This window comes from Oryctolagus cuniculus, chromosome 5 (genome assembly GCF_964237555.1).
Source record: "Oryctolagus cuniculus chromosome 5, mOryCun1.1, whole genome shotgun sequence".
NCBI lineage: Eukaryota > Metazoa > Chordata > Mammalia > Lagomorpha > Leporidae > Oryctolagus > Oryctolagus cuniculus.
The window spans coordinates 144,894,585-144,918,786 of record NC_091436.1 but is presented as its reverse complement, the minus strand read 5'-3'; the positions used below and the strand labels follow the sequence as shown (position 1 = coordinate 144,918,786).

Sequence of the window (24,202 nt, the reverse complement as noted above, 5' to 3'; positions counted from 1 at the left end):
CAACTATTTTCTTAATCTCTTTAGTAGCAGTGGTGGCTGTCAAACTTTAGCATGTCAGAATCTGGTGGGCCCTTACCTCCAGAGTTTATCCTTTAGTGGGTAAAGTAAAGGATAGGAACTGATTAGATAGAAAAAAAACCACTATATAGTAGGAACTGATAAGATGCTGATATTAATGCTAAAGGGACTGTACTTTCAGAACTGCTAGTACTAGGGTACATTTAATTTAACTTTTTCTTGATGACTCAGGATCATTGAATTTACAGAGCTAAATTTGATTACTGTAATGCAGGGATGTTCTTTGATGATAGTTTCAACTTAGTCCTATAATTCACATTTCATTTTACTTTTGGTGCTCTCATTCACTGTGCCAGTAGTAACTCATCTTTCCTACTGCACTAAGCTGCTGTGGGTTGAGACTAGAGATGCTGTTAAATTTTAGGGAACTGGGCATTTAATGTAATCTAGCGGTTAAGACACTTGTTAGATGCCTTCACATCACATCAGAATGCATGGATTTGATTCTCAGCTCCACTGCAGACTTGTTTTCTGCTAATGCAGACCTTGGGAAGCAGTGTGAGGACTCCAGTGCCACCCATGTGGGAGACCTGGGTTGTGTTAGAGCTCCCAGCTTTGGTCCTGGCCTGGGCTGTTCTGGACTTTGGGGAGTGACCCAAAGAATGTGAGCTTTTTCAGTCTTTCTCTGGCTCTCAAATAAATTTAAAAATTTTTAATTTTTTAAGAAAGAAGTTCTCTGCTTAAGCGGAGTTCATCCATTTAATGAATGAGCTTTCTTGTATCTATTTTAACTGTTCAGTTTGTTTTCTGATTCTTCAGGATACTTAATGCCATGTAAGTGACCTTTGGTTAATTATATCAGTTTTTTTTTTTTTTTTAAGATTTATTTATTTGTTTGAAAGGCAGAGTTAGAGAGAGAGGGAGAGACAGAAATGTTCTTTCTGCTAGTTAACTCCACCAGTGGCCACAGCGGCCGAAGCTGGGCCGGTCCTAAAGTTAAGAGCCAAGAGTTTCTTTTGGGTCTTCCATGTAGGTGCAGGGGCCTAAGGACTTGCGCCATCTGCTGCTGCTTTCTCTGGTACAGTAGCAAGAAGCTGGAGCAACCAGGACTCAAACCAGTGCCCAAATGGGATGCTGGCACCACAGGCAGTGGCTTTACCCAGTGCACCACAGTGCCAGCCCCTTTGATGTCAATTTTAAGTTGTTCTGTACTTGCTTTTGAAGGGTAGGGATCACAGGACTCTCTGATATTAGTAATTAAACATCTTGACAGAAGTCCTTAAGACTTTCTATATTTAATTATAGTGCTTTATCTGTCACCATATCTTTTTTTTTTAAGTCTTGCCTTAAGCTGTATTGTAACTTTGTAGCCCTTTCAAGTCTTCTGAAATAATGGAGGGTAGGGTTTCAGGGTAACTAGAACTGTGAATATTTTTATGAATATGAAATCTTGGGGGGGTTATGTAATGTTCGTTACTTTGGAGCAATAGCAGAGAAAAGGAATGGTCAACTTTTTCAGTAATGACTATTCTAAAAATACTTGCTTCATATGTTTGATAGAGAGCTCACCTTGTAGATTCGTTAAAATGACAGGAAAATATGTGGGAAAATAATTGTACTTTCTAGTTGTCTATGCATTTTTGAACAATCAGGAAATTGCTATTCAGAGGTTTTTATCAAAGATGTGGTCCATCTTTTCTGTTGACAGGATTTTTAAAGACCTCTTTCTCTTGAGTTTGCTTTCAAGGTAGATTTAATATATTTTTCCCTGGCCTCATTGTTTTTTTGTATCTTATAAGATGCTTTTTCTCTTCTGTGACTCATCCTCTGAAAGACTTCTAATGTTGCTTCCTCAAAGAATTTGTTGCCTAAAATTGGTTACTGTACCCATTTGTCTCTGCTAGCTTTTTTTTCTTATTAATAAAATTATCAGTATGCTCTGTTATACCTTATAAATTGAGAAGTATTTTCATATATTTCATGTGATTTTCATTATAGTTTCTGTGTATTATTTTATCCAAAGTAAATCAAAGTCTAGGGAAGTATTTGAATTTTATATTAGTCCTAGCAATCATAAAGCCCATCATTTCACTCTTTGGAGAAATACTGTAGTAGTGATGGCACCATGGGAAAATATTTAGCTTTATTGTCTCTCTTTATCCACAAAGTGGGGAGTTAATTCCAACTTGATAAAGTTATTGTGAGGAGTAAATTGAATAACATATAAATTGCTTGGAAAAAGTACCTGGCACACAGCAAATTTATAATTACTGTTAATAGTGATATTTACTATATCACTTTTTACCTTTTAAAAGTTATCACAATAAATTAATTCCTCAGATTTTTAGGAAATTTTACCATCAGAAAATGTCTTGGATTTTTTTTGTGTGATTTATTTTTGTTAGGTTATTATTTTCCCTGTCTTTTAAAAAAACCCATGTTTCTATTTTTCTAAATTTTTGTTTTCTTAATGTACAGTAAAAGTAACTGTTGAAGGTATTATTTATATTTTTCTTTTTAATATGCTGGAATAAAAATAGATGCCTTTTCTCTGAGGTTAAAATATTTATTTTATATTTTAATACTAAAGCAAAAACAGTGTTCATCTGATGGCCCATAGAGATTTTTTTAATTATTTGAGTAATAGTGGACATTTGGGATAATTATTGGTTCAGGAATGCGTACACAAGAAGGAAAGTAAGTATTTCGTTGACATCTGTAAATTTGTAAAATGCCATTCTGTTATCATTAACTTTAGTAACTGAATGTTATCAAAGTTTGTTGGAAACGGTTGTATTTTGCTTGGCATAACTTTTTGTAAATACATAATAAAAACCAGAAATTTTTAAAGTGGTCTTTTTCTCTCCCCCCCCTCCCCAGGGCATTCTTAGCAGGGTTACAGAATCTGTTAAGAATATTGTGCCAGGGTGGCTACAAAGATACTTCAACAAAACTGAAGATGTATGCAGCTGTTCAACAGATACAAGCGGGGTGCCACACTGGCCAGAAAATAGAGAAAATGATCATATGATATATGCCAATGAGGAGAACTCTAACATTAATGATGGCAGAATCACTCCTGAGCCAGCAGTCAGTACAGAAGGTAAATAGAATGTGGATATTCTGTTATGAATGATAGGTTTTCATTGCCTAATTTTAAATATCTTTATATTACCTTACTATGGTAAATCTAATGAGGATATGTATAAACCCTTCAGGAGGAAACTGATCATAAGGTTCAAACTGGGATGCCTGTTTATTAGGGAAGGCTGGTGCATACTTATCAGTTAAGGGTACGAACTCTGGGTCCAATGTTGTGGTGCCACAGCTTAAGCCACCACTTTCAGTGTCGGCATCCAATATTAGAGCACCAGTTCAAGTCCCTGCCACTCCACTTCAGATCCAGCTTCCTGCTTACATGCCTGGGAAAGCAGTGGATGATGGCCCAAGTACCTGTCTCCTTGACACCCATGTCGGAGATCCAATTGGAATTCCTTGCTCTTGGCTTTGGCCTGGGCCAGCTGTGGCCATTTAGAGAGCGAACAAATGGATGGAAGGTCTCTCTCTTCTCTCTCTCCCTCTCTGTCATTCTTATTTCAAATAAATAAGTTAAAAAAGCAACCTCTGATGACACACTTAAAATTTGAATTTTCATATCATCAATATTAATCACGTGACTTTTGCAAGGTAATACATTTTCTCCTCTGTACCTTTGTAAGTTGTTTTCAAAGACATAATTGTGAACATTTAGAATGAGTCCTGGCAATGAGAAAGTACTGTATAAATATTAGCTATTACAATGAAACTATTACAGTGCCTCTTAAAATGGGTGAATTTCAGTACAATGTAACTAATTGGCTCCTGTTCCCTGTTGTACACACCCACCTGAATCATTCCATGAATCTTGCAGTTCAGTGACCCTGCATTTTAAAGTCTTAGACTTTTTTAGATTTATTTTGTAACATTTTGATAGGGTTTACAAATATTAAATAAATCCAGTATAGCCTGTGGATATGGCATATTTGGGCGTGCTGTTTCACTTACGTATTTTTATGGCTTTATTGAGATGTATTTCACATGCCATAAAACTCACCTATTTGAAGTATACAGTTCAGGGGCTGGCACTATGGCATAGCCCACAGTGAAGGTATCCCATATGGGTGTCAGTTCGAGTCCCAGCTGCTTCACTTCCCATCCATCCCTCTGCTGTGGCCTGGGAAAGCAGTAGAAGATGGCCCAAGTCCTTGGGCCCCTGTACCGGTGTGGGAAACCTGGAAGAAGCTCCTGTCTTCAGATCGGCCCAGCACCGGCCACTGCAACCATTTTGGGAGTGAACCAGCAGATGGAAGACTTCTTTCTCTGCCTCTGCCTCTCTGTAACTCTGCCTTCAAATAAATAAACAAATCTTTAAAAAAAATAAATTATACAGTTCAGAGGTCTTTATATTCACAAAGTTATATAACCATCATCACCACTGATTTTAGAATGTTTTTTGTCACCCTACAAAGAATGGGTGTACCTTATAGACACTTTTTTTTTTTTTTTTTTTAAGATTTATTTATTTGACAGGCAGAGTTCGAGAGAGAGGTAGAGACAGAGAGAGAGGTCTTCCATCCGCTGGTTCACTCCCCAGGTGGCCGCAATGGCCAGAGCTGTGCTGATCCGAAGCCAGGAGCTTCTTCCGGGTCTTTCACGTGGGTGCAGGGGCCCAAGGACTTGGGCCAGCTTCTGCTGCTACCTCAGGCCAAAGCAGAGAGCTGGATAGGAAGTGGAGCAGCCAGCACTAGAACCGGCGCCCAAAAGGGATGCTGCCGCTTCAGGCCAAGGTATTAACTCGCTGTGCCACAGCGCCAGCCCCTATAGACATTTTATAGGCAACTGTAGAAATTAGTTCTTTCCCCTGATTTCTGGCAATCATTAATCTACATTTCATCTCTGTGGATTTGTCTGTTCAGGACATTTCATTTAAATAGAATCATATAAATATACTTCGTGACTGACATTTTTGTCTTAATGTTTTCAAAGTTTAGCCCATTTATCAGAGCTTCATTTTTTTATTTTTTAAATTTTTAAAGCCTTTTATTTGGAAGTAGACTTGGAGTGAGAGAGAGAGAGGAAGAGACTGAAATTGATGTTCATCTGCTGGTAGACTCTTCAAATAGCTGCCACTGCCAAGGCTGGGCCAGGTCGAAGCCAGGATCTTCCTCTGGGTCTCCCATATAGGAGCAGGGGCCCAAGCAGTTGGGCCATCTTCCGCTGCTTTCCTATGCGCATTAGTAGGAAGCTGGATTGGAAGTGGAGCAGTTGGGACATGGCGCAGGTGCCCGTTTCTGTTTTTCCTGGGCAGTATTTGACTATATGGATAAATTGTGCTTTGTCCATTTATCAGTTGATGAGAATTTGAGTTTTTTCAGTAAGTCTGCTGTGAATATTTGTGTGCAGTTTTTTGGAGTAAAATTGTTGGGTTGTATGGTAGTTAAAAAAAACTTTTGTTTATTTGGGGCCGGCGCTGTGGCTCACTAGGCTAATCCTCCGCCTTGCAGCGCCGGCACACCGGGTTCTAGTCCCGGTCAGGGCGCCGGATTCTGTCCCGGTTGCCCCTCTTCCAGGCCAGCTCTCTGCTGTGGCCAGGGAGTGCAGTGGAGGATGGCCCAAGTGCTTGGGCCCTGCACCCCATGGGAGACCAGGATAAGTACCTGGCTCCTGCCATTGGATCAGTGCGGTACGCCAGCCGCGGCGGCCATTGGAGAGTGAACCAACGGCATTTTCCCCAGCTCTTCCCCAACGGCAAAGGAAGACCTTTCTCTCTGTCTCTCTCTCTCGCTGTCCACTCTGCCTGTCAAAAACTAAAATAAAAAAAAAAAAAAACAAAAAAAAAAACTTTTGTTTATTTGAAATGCAAAGCAACAGAAAGGGAGAGAAAGAGATCTTCCATCTATTGGTTCACTCTTTAAGTGGCTGCGATAGCCCTGTCTGTGCCAGGCTGAAGCTGGGAGCCAGAAATGACATCTGGATCTCCCACATGGGTGGCACGGGCCCAACTGCTTGGACTCATCTGCTGCCTTCCCAGGCACATTAGCAGGCAGCTGGCTGGATTGGAAGCAGAGTGGCTGGGACTTGAACTGGCAGTTTGATATGGGCTACTTGAATCACAAGCAGCAGTTTAACCTGCTGCACTACAGTACCAACTGCTCCTATGATTATTCTGTTTTGAACATTTTGATGAGCTGTTTTTCAAGGGGCTGCACCTTACCTTCACATTAGAAGCGTGTGAAGGTAGTAGTTTCTTTATATCCTGAACAATACTAATACTTACTTTTAGTTTATTTTGATTGTAGCTATACTAAGTGGGTGCAGTGGTGTTTCACTGTGGTTTTAATTTTGATTTACCTTTGTCCATATTAGTGACTATGAGCATCTTTTAAAGTTCTTATTGACCATTTGTTTATATTTGAGGAAAGCTATTCAAATCTCCCTTTCCTCCATTCCTTATGGGTTGTTTCTATTGTTGAATTGTAAGAGATTTTTGTGTTTTAGAATATGGCCCCATGTAACTGATAATTGCAATTATTTTCTTCCATTCTGTGAGTTGTTTTTTCACTTTTTTGATGGAATCCTTTGAAGCGTTAAGTTTTAAAAGTTGATGAATTCTAATTTATCTCTCCTTACCAGGTTCTTTCATTACATTTTTGAAAACATGTTTGTCACTTATATTTACATTTTTTCTAACTTTATGTTAAATCTTGTCTTAAGAATTGACATTGTGCACAACCTGTTAATTATAATGTACTTGCTAACATGTTTTCCTGTCTGAATTACTTATAGTGGGGGAAAAAAACCAATAAATTGAACTTGGATGATTATTTTGGAGAAATGGCAAATCTGATTTCTTAGTAATAACCTGATTTGGCACATAGTCTTTGTTTTCTGTTCATTTTTATTAGAATAACTTTAGTTTTAATATCTAAAATTTCTTTCAAATAAATTTCCAACAGTCATCTTGAGTCTTTGGTAGATCTGTAAACTGCTTCCATTTTGTTTTCTTTTCCCACCATGAAATAGGACCCCAGCTTTTCTCTTTGTTTTGGTAAGAGATTTCTAGTGTGCACTAGTATATCCGTAGTGACAAAAACCATCTTTAGCATTCTAAGGAACATATTGTACAGATTAACTAGAGAAGAAGTTAGTTTAAGATTCACAGGGAGTTTCTCGTTCTGTGCCTGTAAAGGTCTTTTGTATGTGCTTTCGTTTTCATCAAAGAATGGAATCAGCTTCATTTCAAACTACAGAAGTAGAGAGCTGGTGACTGTGAACACCCAGCTTCAACAACAGTCAACGTATGGCTGATCATGTTTTCTGTATTCCTACACCTGTTTGCCCACTTCTCACCTCAATTCCTTGATTGCTTAGAAGTATAATGTGGGCAACTTTTTGATATCTATTTCAAAAAGTAGATGGCATTTTCCCCTGCTGTATCTTATCTAGATCTGAATCCTACACCTAAGTCCTATAAGTCTGGTAGTTCTTACAGTCTGCCTTGACCTTTCTCAAAGTATTTATTTAATACTGGCCAGTGCCACGGCTCACTAGGCTAATCCTCCGCCTGCGGCGCTGGCACCCCGGGTTCTAGGCCTGGTTGGGACGCCGGATTCTGTCCCAGTTGCTCCTCTTCCAGTACAGCTCTCTGCTGTGGACCGGGAGTGCAGTGGAGGATGACCCAAGTGCTTGGGCCCTACACCCGCGTGGGAGACTGGGAGGAAGCACCTGGCTCCTGACTTTGGATCAGGGTAACGCGCCAGCTGTAGCGACCATTTGGGGAGTGAACCAACTGAAGGAAGACCTTTCTCTCTGTCTCTCTCACTGTCTAATTCTGCCTGTCCAAAAAAAAATAAGTATTTATTTAATACCTTCAGTCACATAGTATGTGACTTAACATGCCACCAGTAATGTAGATGTTACTAGATGCATGTAAATTTGAAGTACATTTCAAGAAAACTTACCATTATCTACTGTTTGAAGTAGTTGTTAAGGAAAGCTAAAATAACTTACCTGAAATGTTTATTGAATAATTTTACAACTATCACTTTTTTTTTTTTTTTTGACAGGCAGAGTGGATAGTGAGAGAGAGAGACAGAGAAAGGTCTTCCTTTTGCCGTTGGTTCACCCTCCAATGGCCACCACGGCTGGTGCGCTGCGGCCGGTGCACCGCGCTGATCCGAAGCCAGGAGCCAGGTGCTTCTCCTGGTCTCCCATGGGGTGCAGGGCCCAAGCACTTGGGCCATCCTCCACTGCACTCCCTGGCCACAGCAGAGAGCTGGCCTGGAAGAGGGGCAACCGGGACAGAATCCGGCGCCCAGACCGGGACTAGAACCCAGTGTGCCGGCGCCGCAAGGTGGAGGATTAGCCTATTGAGCCATGGCGCCGGCCAACTATCACTTTCATATTAATGGTAACGGTGGACTGGAGAGTATTGAACATTCAGGTAACCCAGTGCAGTAACAGAATCTGGTCGGTTTCAAGTCTGTTGCCAGTAGCTTTCCACCCATATCCCTCTCTTCTTGACTCTGTTAATGATGGTGAACCATTGTGTGTCTGTACTTCTTCTGCTAGGATAGTAGAATGGACAAGTGAGGAAAACCTCAAACAATGTACCTCTCAAAATTTCATTGACTCACAAGAGTTCAGGCCTCTAAAAGCTGCAAAGTGACATATCTAGTACATGAGTCAACAATGGATTGAGGCTATAGGCTGCTTTGCTTGATTGATAGTAGGATGATTATAGTTTTACTCATAGAAGCTGAGTATTTATGGCTTTTGTGAATCGTAGATGATACAGCCTTGTTTAATCTTGTTACCCCAAACTGTTCTTTATTGGGCCTGCTGTGCAAGGTAAGGGAACCCTGTATATACCCAAAACTGGCATTGTTCTTAGCAGCATAACTTCAAGCAGAAGTATATCAAATTTTTTTTCCTCAGTAGTTTTTGAATATAGTAGGTTTAGCAGATCTGCCAATAGCTGGAACACAGTCCTGTTGCGTTCACTCTGTATGATAAACTTAATACAGGGTTGAGAGAATGGAATAAGTAAAAATACTTTTTTTTTTTTAAAGATTATTTATTTGAAAGGCAGAGTTACATGGAGGCAAAGGCAGAGAGGGAGAGAGAGGTCTTCCATCTGCTGGTTCACTCCCTAGATGGCTGAAACTGTTGGAGCTGCACTGATCCAAAGCCAGGAGCCAGGAGCTTCTTCTGGGTCTCCCATGCAGGTGCAGGGGCCCCAAGGACTTGGCCATTTTCCACTGCTTTCCCAGGCCATAGCAGAGAGTCGAGCAGCCAGGATTCGAACCGGTGCCCATATGGGATGCTGGCACTGCAGGAGGCAGCTTTACCCACTACACCACAGTGCCAGCCCCATTATGTCTTTTCAAGAAAAATAAATCAGAAGAGGATGAATCATGATGTCCTCAAGTCTTCTGGGCTTTATTCTTATATTTTCTGTCTAGCATGATGGCTTGCTGTTGTCTGCATGGGAATTGCAACAAAAATTCTCAGTTTGAGAGATGCTTAGGGCCTGGTCCTATATTTCTGTCAACTTGCACAGTGACTATCAAGTATGAGATGTATTCTAACGTGGAGTCATAGAGTCTTGGACATGCCACAGGGGCTTCTGGGTGGCTTTGGGCTTCCACTGGATAATTGTTGGTTGAGCTTCTCCAGCCTGAGCCCTGAGCTCTACTTTACAAATGTAGAAATGGGCACAAGGAGGTGAAGTAATTGGTCCAGGGTCAGAGGCATGGCAATCTAGAGTCAGGATTTGAACTTAGGTATTTAGGTATCCTGGACCCCAAGAGAGAGGTCCTACACAGTAATACCATAGAGGCTTTCTTGTCTCTTGTTCAGCTGGCTCAGAGTGTGAATAGCTGTTTAAATTGGTGCCCCTATGGGGAGATCACTGACTGCCTAGCAGTCTCATCAGTTACCATTCTTGCTCCAATTTAGATATTTTATTGGATTATTAAAATAGATATTTTTAAAGAATCATCACCATTCTTTGTACACATTACTTTCAATAAAATGTTTTTCAAATTATGGTAAAGATATACTTGTAATTTAAGTGCATAGTTCAGTGGCATTTGAGTTCATTAGCATCGTTGTGTGACCATCTGTACTGTGCATTGTGGAATTGTTTTCATCTTGCACAACTGAACATTGGAACCTATTGAACAATATATACATTCTCCCTAGCCATCTTTTTCTATGGCTTTGATTAAATACCTCCTGTGAGTGGAAACATAGAAAATTTACCCTTTTGTTATTTGCTTATTTCACTTAGCATGATTTCAAGTTCATTCATATTGTAGCATTATTGAAATTTTTTTTTAAGGTTGAACAGTATACCATTGAGTATCTATACTACAGTTTGCTTATCCACTCATCTGGTAGGCATTTGAGTTGCTTCCACAGAACTTTTAGGTGTTGTGAATAATGATGCTAGGACATGGTATGCAAATCCCTTGGAGACCTTGCCTAGAAGTGGAATTGATAGGGATCTTATGGTAATTCTATCTTTGATTTTTTTTTTTTTTTTTGAGAAATCACCATACTGTTTGCACAGTGGCTGTTTCATTTGGTTTCTACCAGTAGTACATAAAGTTTGCTTTTTTTTTTTTGCACATCCTTGCCAACAATTTTTTTTTTAGATTTTTAAAATTTATTTATTTGAGAGGTAGAGTTACAGACAGTGAGAGGGAGAGACAGAGAGAAAGGTCTTCCATCTGCTAGTTCTCTCCCCAAATGGCCGCATTGGCTGGAGCTGTGCTGATCTGGAGCCAGGAGCCAAGTGCTTCTTCCTGGTCTCCCATGGGGATGCAGGGGCCCAAGCACTTGGGCCATCTTCTACTGCTTTCCCAAGCCACCGCAGAGAGCTTGATTGGAAGAGGAGCAGCCAGGACTTGAACTGGTGCCCATATGGGATGCCAACCCACAGGCCCGGCCAACATTCCTCCCCTCCCCTTCTCTTCCTGTGTTTAGATGCTGCTACTTGCTTAACATGGCTGTCTTAAGCCAAAAGCCAGAAACATTTAATGGTGAAACATTAGAAGCATTCTCATTAAGGTCAGGAGTTAGAACCCTTCAGCATCATCACTTTTGGGTATTAAACATGTAGTTAGATAAGAGGATATATATTAGAACAAGGGAATTCTAGAAGTTGATCACAAAGTTAAATAGTGAATTTAAAGTCTTTGCTAAGCACTCTAGAAATCTTTGCTGTCTTAGGTTAAGGTTTCTGTTGACTACTTCTTTTCCTGGCACTGTGGAGCACATTCTTTTTTATGTCTATCAAATTAGTTTTGGCTAAATATTTGGCATTTTGAATAGTGGATAAAGACTCTGGATTATGTCCTCTTCCTCTGAAGAATGATGGTTCTTGTTTTAGCAGGCAGTTCAGTCACTAAGTGATTATTTTGAACTCTTGTAGATGGTAGTTTTATGCTGTGGATAATGTGTATTTTTGGAAAGTCCAAGGTGTTTTCTAGCACTGTATGTGGTAGAACTTTAAACTATCACCTCTGTGGCTTTTAGAATGGATCTGCAGTGGGCCTTATTCTAGGACATGGTCCTCAATTCCAAGGGGAAGCTTTTTGGTGTCTCAGCTGAATACCAAAAAAATATTAATGAAATCCAAGTTCTGGTAGCCCTGGGACTTAGAGTCCTCAGCACTGTTTTCTTTCTTCTGAACTGCTCACCTTGTAGAATCTTTTTACTTTTCTTTTCTTTTCTTTTTAATTATCTGTTTGAGCTGAGAGAGTGCGAACGCTCCCATCTGCTGGGTCACTCCCCAAATGCCTGCAATGGCCGAGGCTAGGATGAGGTGGGAAGATGGAGTCAGAGCCAAAGCTGGAAACCAAACCCAGGTACTCCAATGTGGAACGCAGTGTCTTGACTGCTAGCCTAAACTTGCTCCTACTGTCTTTTTTGAACTCTATAGCAGCTGCTATTGGTAATCATTTGGTGGTGTGACTCCATTCCTCACTGGACATGTCAGTGTGGACTCCTGGAGGCCTCACTTGGCAATTCCCTACTCTGATGATGTTAATTCTGATTTCTGCCTACTGTGTTTTGCCTGGATTCCAGGTCTGTGTTCGGGTCTGAAAATGTTCTTGGACAGAGCAGGATAATTGTAGTGCTCACCATATGAGTTTTCCACAGTATAAAAGCAGTTACTGAGGCTGGCATTTTGGTACAACTGGTTAATTTGCCACTTGTGATGCCTCCATCCCATACCGGAGTGCTGGTTCAAGTGTCAGCTGCTTCACTTCTGATCTTGTTCCCTGCTAATGAGCCTGGGAATACAACAAATGATGACCCAGTACTTGGGCCCCTGCCACGAATGAGGGAAACACAGTTAGATTTCTGGGCTACTGGCTTCAGCCTGATCCAACTCTAGCCTTAGTGACCATTTGGGGAGTAAACCAGTGGATGGAATATCTTTCTCTCTCTCACTATCCCCCCCACCCCCCCCCAAAAAAACCCAGATCTTTAAATAAAAAAATAAAATCAGTTACTTCATTTATTTTCTTCAGTTTTATATTGTTTAGAGTAGAAGAGCTAGTCTGGTTTCAGTTACTCCATCCTAGCTGGGAGACTTGGAAACTTGAGTGATTTAAAGTTCTTGGAAATACACCTGAAGTTATAGAGAAATTCTGAAAGATTAGAGTAAGGGGAAGAGTAACTTTAACACACACTAAATGTGTTCTAAAGCTAGATGATTTAAAATATTATAATATAGTATTGGTACAGAAAAGTACAGATAAATCATTGGAGGAAAGAGGGGTTAAAGCCTCTTGGAATTTAATATGTAGTGATGGTAACACTCAGTGAGGAAGGGATTAGGATACAAATAGTTTTACCTTTTGGAAAACAAACTGAATCTTTCATTTACTCCTATGTTTTAACTGATTCCAGATGAAGTTGAGAGTTAACATAGGGGCAGGTGTTGTGGTGTAGCAGGTAAAGCCACCACCTGTGATACCCGCATCATGTAATGGACACTGGTTCATATTAGCTGCTCCACTTCTGACCTAGCTCTATGCATGGGGAAAGCAGTAGAAGATGGCTCAATTGTCTGGAACCTTGCCACCCACATGGGAGACCTGGAAGGAGCCCCTGGCTCCTGGCTTCCCCCTGGTCCAGCCCTGGCCTGCAGCTGTCTGGAAAGTGAACCAGCAGAAGGAAGATCCATCTCTCCCTCTTTCTGTGACTCTGCATTTCAAGATAAATACATCTTAAAAATAAAAAGAGTAAACATTATATTGAAATAATAATAGTCCAAAAATTGAATAAAAGTTTTTAGTTTTTATAGTATTGACATGGCAAAAGACTCTAAATAAGGTACAAGTTATTTTCTGAATTACAAAAGACAGCACTAAGAGAAGTGAATGGAGAGCAGATGTTTAGCTTAAGACAGCCTCATCCCACATCAGAATATGTCGGTTTTATTTCCAGCTCTGGTTCCTGACTCCCACTTCACTTGATTGCAGACCTCAGAGTTACTGATTTCCTACCATCTACATGGGAGACCAGGATTGTATTGTCAGTCCTGGCCTAGCCTCAGCTATTGCAGTTATGTAGGGAATGAACCATTAAATGGGAGCACTCTTTCTGTCTGCCTCTTAACTAAATAAAAAATCAAAATTAAAAAGTTGGATTCAGCCAGCCAGAAAATAAATGAATTTAGTACTTCAACTACTGTTGTTATATTACATTGATTTTAGTGATCAAGCACATTTGATTTTATTGGTGCACCTTTATCATAAGCAGTGACCAAGAGAAATAATACGGTTAATAACACAGGGAAGGATGCTCAAAACAAAATAATAAAACGAAAATCAAAATTTGATTGATGGACAGAAATCAGAAAAACATATCCATTGTTGTAGATTATGGTGAAATGTATGCCATTTGCGGGAGTTTAGCTTTCAGAAAATATTTTGAATCAGTTTATTATTTGTCATAAGCAAAAAATGAACATGCAGACTGATTGGTTATGACAGAGCAGTTCCACATATAGTTGTTTATTGTATTGGTTCTCATGATACCTGATACAATTTAGGCTGATTTATGGGTCCAACGTCAGACACTGAGTCATATTTTTTGTGGATTGCTTAGGGATATGTGTTTAATAGTTTTTCTTTATGATTCTTATGATTATTTTACATACTTTTAAGTGGAAAACTGTGGATTCATCCAAAAGGTACTGAAAAAATACATATATAAGTGCATATATTTTGCTGGAATGAGAAAATAATTGAATAACTAGTAAATCACTGTTTTGGTATAATAGTAATATATAGTTTTGAAAACGTACTTTGTAGAAATAAAATTACTGATAAGTGAAAAATCATAGAATAGGAGGCACATTTGTATGCACAAATTGTGTATTTAGGGAAAATGTGTTTTTATATGCATATAAAATACCAAGAAAATGTACAAGTTTATTGGTAATTCTGGAGGGACACACTTTGGCCTATTTTATGACTTTTTTTTTAAAATCTTTTTTGTTGCTTATTTATTTTCATCTTGTTTGAAACACAGAGAGATAGAAACAGAGCTTCCATTTTTAGGTTAACTGCTCAAATGCCAGAACAGCTGGAGCTGGGCCAGGATGAAGCCAGGAGCCTGGAACTCAGTCCAGGTCTCCCAGTGGCAGGGACCCAATTACTTGAGCCATGATCTGCTGCCTTCCAGGCTGCACATTAGCAGGTATCTAGAAGTAGAAGTGGAGCTGTGATTTGAACTGAGGTGCTCCATAATAGGGTGCTGGTGTCCCAAGTGGTATCTTAACTGCTGTCACTGCTGTGACTTTATATGATGTCTTTGATTTTATTTTTTATGAGCAAGTTTTACAATAACAGCTGATCAAGGGAAGATAGGAAACCAAGTACTTTAGAAGATGTATGGGATCATTGCACTACAACTTGACATTAGGCTAATTTAAGTTAGTTGGAACCTTGTTTGGCTAAAGTATATTTTAAATTGGGCTTATCATGGGAGGCCTCAGTGGTTTCATTAGAAGCTCTATTGTGTGGTGTGTTTTCTTGACGAACATTTTACTGTGATAGTAGGGTATTGCTTTTTCTGAGTTGTATATGCATAATCTTGATGCTTTTCTTTTAAGAACCTTCAACAACTGGTACTGCGTCAAATTATCCAGATGTATTAACAAGGCCTTCTCTCCATCGGAGCCATCTGAATTTCTCTATGTTGGAATCCCCTGCATTACACTGTCAGCCATCCACATCCTCTGCATTCCCAATTGGCAGTTCTGGATTTTCCCTTGTGAAGGAAATTAAAGATTCTACCTCTCAGCATGAGGATGATAACATCTCAACTACCAGTGGTTTTTCTTCAAGAGCTTCTGATAAAGGTATTCTTGGTGTTTGGTAATAAAATTAGATTTCATGGGATAATTTTTTTCCCCAATAGCTTTAATTTTCATTTTCTTTTTATAAAAATCTAGGGTCTTGTAACTGGTGCTATTAATATGCATTACATATTTTTGTTTCAGACATAGCTGTCTCAAAGAACACTTCAGTGCCACCTCTGTGGTCCCCAGAAGCTGAAAGTTCTCATTCACTCTCACAGCACACTGCCACCAACTCAAAAAAACCAGCATTCAATTTGTCTGCTTTTGGAACGCTTTCCCCTGTGAGTACTAACTGGATTGGATTTAATCATATTAGTTGAGTTTCTTGCTTACAGTTTGTCATTGTGTTTCTGTGCAGTCACTTGGGAATTCTTCAATCCTTAAAACAAGTCAGCTTGGAGATTCTCCTTTTTATCCTGGGAAAACAATGTATGGTGGAGCAGCAGCTGCCGTAAGACAGTCTAAACAACAAAATACACCGTATCAGGTTAGTGTGAATAGGAAAAGGCTTGATGGTCTTTTTTTTTTTTTCCCTTTAACTAGATAGTAAGTTAGACTATCAAAAAGCAATGTTAATTATTGTTAAGTAAAATGATAAAATTGGATTACACATTTCAATTTAGGATATGAATATTCTTTTAGGCCTAAGACAACATTTTGTGTGTTAGATGTGTGTGTATATTTCTTGAGAAGTGTGATAATTTTTTAAATGAGCTATAAATTACACATAGTAGGACTCTGATTAGAATATTTGAATTTTAACAGAGCACTTGCAGTTGTTTAACCTTCTGCAATAAAAATATTGAACAAACATTTCTATCACTCCATCAATACATTAAAACAAAGTAAATCTTTATGAACAAGTTTTACTATCAACTCTCAATCCAGCTCTTTGAGAACAGAGGTCCTGCATGGGAAGTTAGTGCACAGTGACTCCTGTTCATTTAAAAATTAACACTCATATGTATGATGTCAGTGATCCCTGAGGCTCTTGACATGAGCTGCCTAGACTGTGGAAGCCTTTTGAATCCACTAACTCCTTCTGTATTTAGACAAGGGCATAAGCAAAGCGGAAGTTCTCTGCTCCCTTCAGGGAAAAGTACATCCTTCTTTCATGACCACTTCTTTCCCCTGGGGTCTCACCCACAGAGGTCCTACATGTAGGACACTCTGTACAGTGTTTTGGCTTTCATGCCTTTAGTGCTCTCACGGATTTTTCAGCCAGACCAGAATGCCTTAAGGGCTGATTCTGAGGTCAGAGTGCTGTGTAAAGTGATTGTCATTCTGAGTTTTTGCTGTATGGACTGCTTCCTTTGTTGGAGCATTCACTCCTTTTTACTTTATTACCAAACATTTAATCCTATTTAAATGATCACTTTAACACTTAATCCTGTCTGTATGATCCCTTTATCTACTTAATCCTATCCCCATGCTCACTTTAACACTCAAAATACTAGCTTTTTTTTTTTTTTTTTTTTTTTTTAAGATTTTTATTTATTTACTTGAGAGAAGGAGAGGCAGAGAAATAGAGAAAGTCTTCCATCTTCTGGTTCACTCCCCAGATGGCCCAATTTTCATCCGTTTTGAGTGGATTTTTATGTAAGGTGTAAGTAGGGGTCTTGCTTCATTCCTCTGCATGTGGAGATCCAGTTTTCCCAGCACCATCTGTGAAGAGACTGTCCTTGCTCCAGGGATTGATTTTAGCTCCTGTGTTGAAGTTACGTTGGTTGTAGATGCTTGGATTGATTTCTGGAGTTTCTGTTCTGTTTCATTGTTCCATTCATCTATTTTTATATCAGTACCAGGCTGTTTTGATTATGACTTCCCTGTAGTATGTCTTGAAATGTGGTATTGTGATGCCTTCAACTTCGTTTTTGTTGCATAAAATTGCTTTAGCTTTTCGGGGTCTCCTGTGTTTTTATATGAATTCCAGCATCTAAAACGTTACTTCTTACAGCTTGTAGCCAGAAACCTCTTCCTCCTCACTCTCTGGCAATCATTTATGTATTTAGTTTAAAAGATTTATGGGGCTTGCGCTGTGGTGCAGCAGGTTAACGCCCTGGCCTGAAGTCCGGCATCCCATATGGGTGCCGATTCAGGTCCCAGCTGCTCCACTTCCTGTCCAGCTCTCTGCTATGGCCTGAGAGATAGCCGTGGAAGATGGCCTAAGTCCTTGGGCCCGTGCACCTGTGTGGGAGACCTGGAAGAAGCTCCTGGCTTCAGATCGGTGCAGCTCCTGCTGTTGTAGCCATCTGGGGACTGAACCAGCGGATGGAAGACCCCCCCCCCCTTCTTTCTTTTGTCTCTCTCTCTCTCTCTCTCTGCCTCTTCTCTGTGTAGCTCTGACTTTCAAATAAATAAAAATAAAAAAAAAAAGAACTAAAAGCTGATAAAAAAAAATGTATTTGAAAGACAGTTACAGAGAGGCAGAGCAAGAACTTTTTGCCTATGCCTGTGTCTTTCAGGGCTTCCTCTTTCATTAATATTTTGTAGTATGTAAGACCTTGAATATATTTTGTTAGATTTATAGCTAAGTATTTTATGTTATTTGGCATTAGTCAAGAATAGGCTGAAGCATCTGTCTATTCAGTACATTGAATTCATAGTTAAAATTCCTTCCAGCTAAAAACTTTTAGGTTCATATAGCTTCTCTGGTGAATTCTACCTAACATTATAATTTTTTTAAGATTTACTTATTTGAAAGGCAATCTCTGTCCCTCATTTTCTCTCTCTCACTGTCTCACACACACACGCACACACACACCCCTTTCACTCACTGATTCATTCCCCAAAAAGCCGCAGGGGCCAGGAACTCAGTCTGGGTCTCCATTTAGGTGACAGGGGCCCAAGCACTTGGACTGTCTTCCACTGCCTTTCTAGGTGTATTAGCAGCTAGGGCTCAAACCAGCACTCATATGGCATGCTGACATCTTAGGCAGTGGCTCAATAAATGTACTCTGTCACAATCACAACACTGACCCCCTACCCAACATTTAAGAATGAAATCTTACCAATTATTTTTTTATTAGAGATTTATTTATTTTATTTGAAAGGTGAGTTAGAGGAAGAGACAGAGAGGGATGTTCTATCCCCAAAATGGCCAAAACAGCTGGGGCTGGGCCAGACCAAAACCAGGAGCCACATCTAGATCTCCCGTGTGGGTGCAGGGGCCCAGGGACTTCGACCATTTTCCGCTGCTTTTCCTAGGCGTGTTAGTAGGGAGCTGGATGGAAAGTAGAGCAGCCAGTACTCAAACTGGTGCCCATATGGGATGCTGATGCAGTGGGCAGCATGTTAACCTGGTGCACCACAGTGCTGGGTCTGAAACTATGCCAGGTCTATACAACCACTTCATATTGTGAAAGATGGGAAAATGCATTTTATGTTTTATAACGTTACCTTTTTTTAAACTTTTATTTAATAAATATAAATTTCCAAAGTATAACTTTTGGATTATAGTGGCTTTCGCCCCCCATAACCTTCCTCTCACCCGCAACCATCCCATCTCCCACTCCCTCTCCCATCCCATATAATGTTACCTTAATAGCAGAGTCAGACAAGGACGTTATGAGAAATTATAAATATTCTTCATGAGTTATAGATGAATATTCTCTACAAAATATTTATAAATTGAGTCCAACAAGTATAGAAAGGAAAGGAAGCTATTTCATGATTTTTTTTTTTTTTAGATTTATTTTATTTATTTGAAGGACAGAGTTACAGAGAGAGGTAGAGACAGAGAGAGAGGTCTTCTATCTGCTGGTTCACTCTACAGGTAGCTGCAACGGCTGGAGCTGTGCTGATCCGAAGCCAGGGGTCAGGAGCTTCTTCCAGGTCTCCCACATGGGTGCAGGGGCCCAAAAACTTGGGCCATCTTCTACTGCTTTCCCAGGCCATAGCAGAGAACTGGTTTGGAAGAGGAGCAGCTGGGACTAGAACTGGTGCCCATATGGGATTCTAGTGCTTTAGACCAGGGCTTTAACCCACTGTGCCACAGTGCTGGCCCCCACTATGTCATGATTAAGGAGCATTTATCCTGGGAATACAAGATTGGTTCAGCATTTGACAGTTAATATCATCTACATGTAAACAGACTGAAGGGTAAAACCCATATGTACATGTCGATTTATGTGTAAAAATTTGACAGAAATCAGCATAATTTCATGATAAAAATTTTCAGTAAACCTACATGTAGAGAACTCCCTCAATCTGATTAAGTATATCTACAAAAAAAAATTATCAGCTAGTGTCATACTTAATAGTGGAAGACTGAATAATGTCTCTGAGACAGGGAAGAGAGCTGGAAAGTCTGCCACTGTACAACGTCATCCTGCAGATACTAGCCAGTTCAGTAGGCCCTGATGCAAGCCTTTGATTCATAAAATAATTCAAGTATGTTCCTGCTTCTTTCTTATATATCTGTGTATATGTACGCACATTTTTTTTAAAAGAGGTAGTGTATGCGTTCATGTTGTGTGCTTATTTATTTGCTTGTTTATTTTAGAGGTAGAGAGTGTGTGCTCCCATGTGCTGGTTCACTCTCCAAATGCAGTAGCCTTGTTAAAGCCAGGATCCAGGAACACACAATCCATTTCTTTCACTTGACCTGTCAGTGCTGCTTCCCATGCTCTGCATTAGCCAGAGCCGGAATCTAACCCAGGCACTGTGATGTGAGACACAGGCATTTTAGCTAGAATCTTAGCTGCCAGGGCTAATTCCCACCTCTGGTCTGTAGTTTTTAATGTTGAATTCTTTTTTAACACAGCCTTCCAAATATTTATAATTTCTTTTCTAGAGTGTTAGAGCTGGGACATATTGTAAGTCCTGGCTACTCTACTTCCAGTCCAGATCTCTACTGTCATGCTTGGGAAAGCAGAGGAAGATTGTCCAAGTACTTGGGCCCCTGCTGCCCATTTGGAAGACTAGGATAGAGTTCCTGGTTCCCAGGTTCAGCTCTGCCCAGTTCTGGCCATTGCGGCCATTTGGGAAGTGAACTGAGAGAACCAGCAGAATGAAGATCTCTTTGTAACTGACTTTTAAATAAATAAATAAATAAATCTTAACAAAAAACTAGCTTTACCAGCACTCCTAATGGGCACCAAGTTCTTAATAAAACTATTGTGGTATACTATACCTGTTCTGAAAATACAATAACTTTGGTTAATGATAGAGGAACATAAAGTAGCTATTATGATTTGGTTTCAGATGAGGTGTTTATAAAAAAGTAGATTGTGTTTTGGTTTTGAAAATCTTTTCCCTTTAACCATTACCAGGTTACTTGGTTTTGTAGTAGCCACGTGGTTATTGGAATGTTATACATTCTTGAGAAAATGAAATGTTTTCATTGGGTTTTATGAACACTATTAAAGAGTACTTGTGTGTTGATAAGTTATTTTCCTTCACACTAATTTTAAGAAAGTTAAGACATGGCCTAATTACTTTAATATGTTCTTTTTTCTTATTTATATGAACAAGTCATTGGTATTCAGATTTGTTAAATTTCTGTTGTAATGGAATCTACAATCTCTTTATTTAGTTATCTGGAAAATTACTGTAAATGTTTTGTAAGACCCAGGATAATTGATAACTCAGTTCTCATTAACTTAAAAGTTTATTTAAATAACTGGGATAAAAGGATCAAGCTAATGCTAGCCTTTTTACCTATTAACCATTATCCTCACATAATACAACTGGCAAATCTTCTGGGTGGTACATGATGCTATGTGATCACTCTTTCTCATTGTAAAGTAATTCCTCAGGCAAAGAATTAGATTTTTGGTGAAGGCATACAAAAAGTTGAACTTTTAATTACATCTTCCTGAGTTAAGTTACTGATAACCCATCAATCTTATTTCACTTTGGACACTAATTCTATTTTGTAAGTATTTTCATTGCATTCATACGTGCCTTAGATTTAACATTGGAACAAATAATGTAAGGTTTTTACTTTATAGGCACCAGTCAGAAGACAGATGAAAGCTAAGCAACTTAATGCACAATCTTATGGTGTGACCAGTTCAACAGCTCGACGAATATTGCAGTCTTTAGAGAAGATGTCAAGCCCGCTAGCAGTAAGTTTTTAAAGTCACAAATACAGAAGTATAACAAAATCTGAGCTTAGTGAAAACACTTAATTTTGTTATTATTATCAAATAATAAATTCTGTTATTAACAGGATGCAAAAAGAATTCCATCTGTTTCTTCACCTTTAAATTCTGTAAGTTGACTTTTGAACCTTTTTATATATGAAAGTTGTATTTTTCAGTTTCCCATCTGTTTTCTGATAGTACTTTTTTTTTTTTATAGCCTCTTGATAGGAGTGGGATAAATATCTCAGATCATCAGGCTAAAAGCCAAAAGGTAAGACTTCTTCCGTGTTAGCTGTTCACAGTGTCAGCAATTTTGTTATATTTAAAGTTAACAAGAACACAAATTGGATTTAGTTGATAGTCATTAGGGAATATGTTTTAAAATAAAACTCTTTTACTTGGACATGATAGCCTCTTCTGAGGGTCTCTGCAAGATTCTATATGTATAGTAGATGACCATTCATTTTGGTTATTTGGTATTTTCCATCTTCAGGTTCTTGACAGCCTTTAAGGCTAAATTTTTTACCTTTTGATAAATAGTGATATGAGTGAACAAAGCTTGAAGTGTTTAATATTTAGAAGTTCAGTGAATTAAACCCTCAAGGAACTGAGTGATTTTTTTTTTTCAACTTTCCTCATTAACCAACATTATGTCAAATCTGTTGTGTATATTAGAATTTCAATTTGACACATCTTTGGACAGCCAAAATACTCTTTTATTTATTTATTTTTTTAAAATTTTTTTAATTTTTTGACAGGCAGAGTGGACAATGAGAGAGAGAGACAGAGAGAAAGGTCTTCCTTTGCCGTTGGTTCACCCTCCAATGGCCGCCGTGGCCAGCGCGCTGCGGCCGGTGCACCGCGCTGATCCTATGGCAGGAGCCAGGTGCTTCTCCTGGTCTCCCATGGGGTGCAGGGCCCAAGGACCTGGGCCATCCTCCACTGCACTCCCTGGCCATATCAGAGAGCTGGCCTGGAAGAGGGGCAACCGGGACAGAATCCAGCGCCCCGACCGGGACTAGAACCCGGTGTGCCGGTGCTGCTAGGCGGAGGATTAGCCTACTGAGCCGCGGCGCCGGCCCAAAATACTCTTGTAAGATATTGGAGCTGATACAAAATATATAGATTGTATATTGATGGCCTTTTACTGCATCCTGTTTGGTTCAGATTAGCTTTGGAGGTTACTGTGGGAAAAATGAAATGTTTGATAGTTTGGGTTAAGTAAGATACCTTTTTTGATATATAAGTATTTATGGATGATTAAGTATATTTCAGGAAAAGCAGACTCATGGATCCTTACTTGTTTTTTTTTTGGGAGGGGGGTGTTTATTTATTCAAAAGACAGTTACAGAGAGAAATCTTCTATCTGCTAGTTCACTTCCCAACTGACTGCCACAGCTGGGGCTGGGCCAGGCCAACGTTGGGAGCCTGGAGCTCCATTTCTATCCGGGTCTCCATTTCTATCCTGGTCTCCCATGTGGGTAGCAGGAGCCCAAATACTTGGGCCATGTTCTTCTGCTTTCCTAGGTACATTAGAAGGGAGCTGAGTCAGATTTGAGAGTGGAGCAGCTAGAAGTTGAACCAGCGCTCATGGGAGGGCAGCATTACAGCTTAACCCACTGTGCAACAATGCTGTACTCCTGGATCCTTACTTGTGAAAGCATTTATTGTAACACCAAATTCCCTAAAAGTAATTATTAAAATTGTAATTGAATTAATTACAGGTACACATATAAATTATTAGTAAATTGTAATTATTGTTACTGAAATTCTGATACAGAGGAAAATAAAAATGGCTTTTGGAAGAGTATGGCTTCTCAGTTTTAGAATTATGTAGATATTTATAATTAAACAAGAGGGAATCTTCTGTTGGTTTCCATTAATGGGATTAATTTGTTGGCTTTTCTTAGATCCTCATTTATATCAGATTATTTGAAAAGTAAATTTTTTAAATTGTGCCATGATTCTTACTGATAATTTTTCTAGTAGTTCAGTATTGTATCAATAACAGCTTATTTAACATGGTGTAAGAGAATAAAAAGGGCAGGATATAATGTAATTCATATTTCATGGATGTAATTCCAACACTCTACAAAGTAGATTATCCTTGAGTGGTTGGGCTACACTTGTGATGAGGATTTGGGGAAAAGCTACAAACTATACAGAGCCTTTTTGCCCTGGAAAGCAATGCTAACAGCTGCTCTGGGGTGAAAGGACTCTATTCATAGTGTTACATTCTTGGACAGAGTGGTTTTTGGCTTTATAGTGATCTTACACCATCAGGAATTTTACTGTGATTTAGTGGAGCAAAGGACCATTAATAAAATGTTTGTGTACTTAGTGAAATCAGTTCATTTCAGAATCTGGACGCCATTTTTTGATTGGTTATTAAATAAGAAGGACAGGGGATCAACTTGGAGAAGAATTTGCTCACATTTAAGGAATTAAAGTATTTTGATAACTAGTTTAAAAATATCTTTTTTGCAGCTAAAGAAAATATATTCAGTAGTTTCAGGGACACAGTGACATCAATTTTAGTTCACTTATTTAAAATCATTTTATAGAAACTTTATTTGTGGAACCATTTTGAATATAGTTCTATTTTATATGTATGCATATGTGGAATAAAGTCTATTTACAAGTCCAATTTCAAACTATATATGTTTAT

At 39.2% G+C, this 24,202-nt stretch overlaps 1 protein-coding gene across 6 annotated transcripts in view; it reads left to right on the top strand.

Annotated features, from left to right (window-relative positions):
• NUP153 (nucleoporin 153) overlaps positions 1-24,202 on the top strand; it is an 83,417-nt gene that overhangs the window by 23,204 nt on the left and 36,011 nt on the right. For 4 of the 6 annotated variants that reach the window (XM_051832572.1, XM_017350455.2, XM_008274128.4 and 1 more), the window contains 7 exons: positions 2,899-3,121; positions 15,197-15,445; positions 15,587-15,726; positions 15,804-15,932; positions 21,400-21,516; positions 21,621-21,662; positions 21,752-21,805. In XM_051832572.1, coding sequence (XP_051688532.1) covers positions 3,046-3,121; positions 15,197-15,445; positions 15,587-15,726; positions 15,804-15,932; positions 21,400-21,516; positions 21,621-21,662; positions 21,752-21,805 — 807 coding nt within the window. In that variant the 5' untranslated portion in view covers positions 2,899-3,045. Of the gene's footprint in view, positions 1-2,898; positions 3,122-11,696; positions 11,934-15,196; positions 15,446-15,586; positions 15,727-15,803; positions 15,933-21,399; positions 21,517-21,620; positions 21,663-21,751; positions 21,806-24,202 lie in introns of those variants that run through there. The other 2 variants (XM_008274131.4, XM_051832573.1) reach the window with 2 other exon arrangements.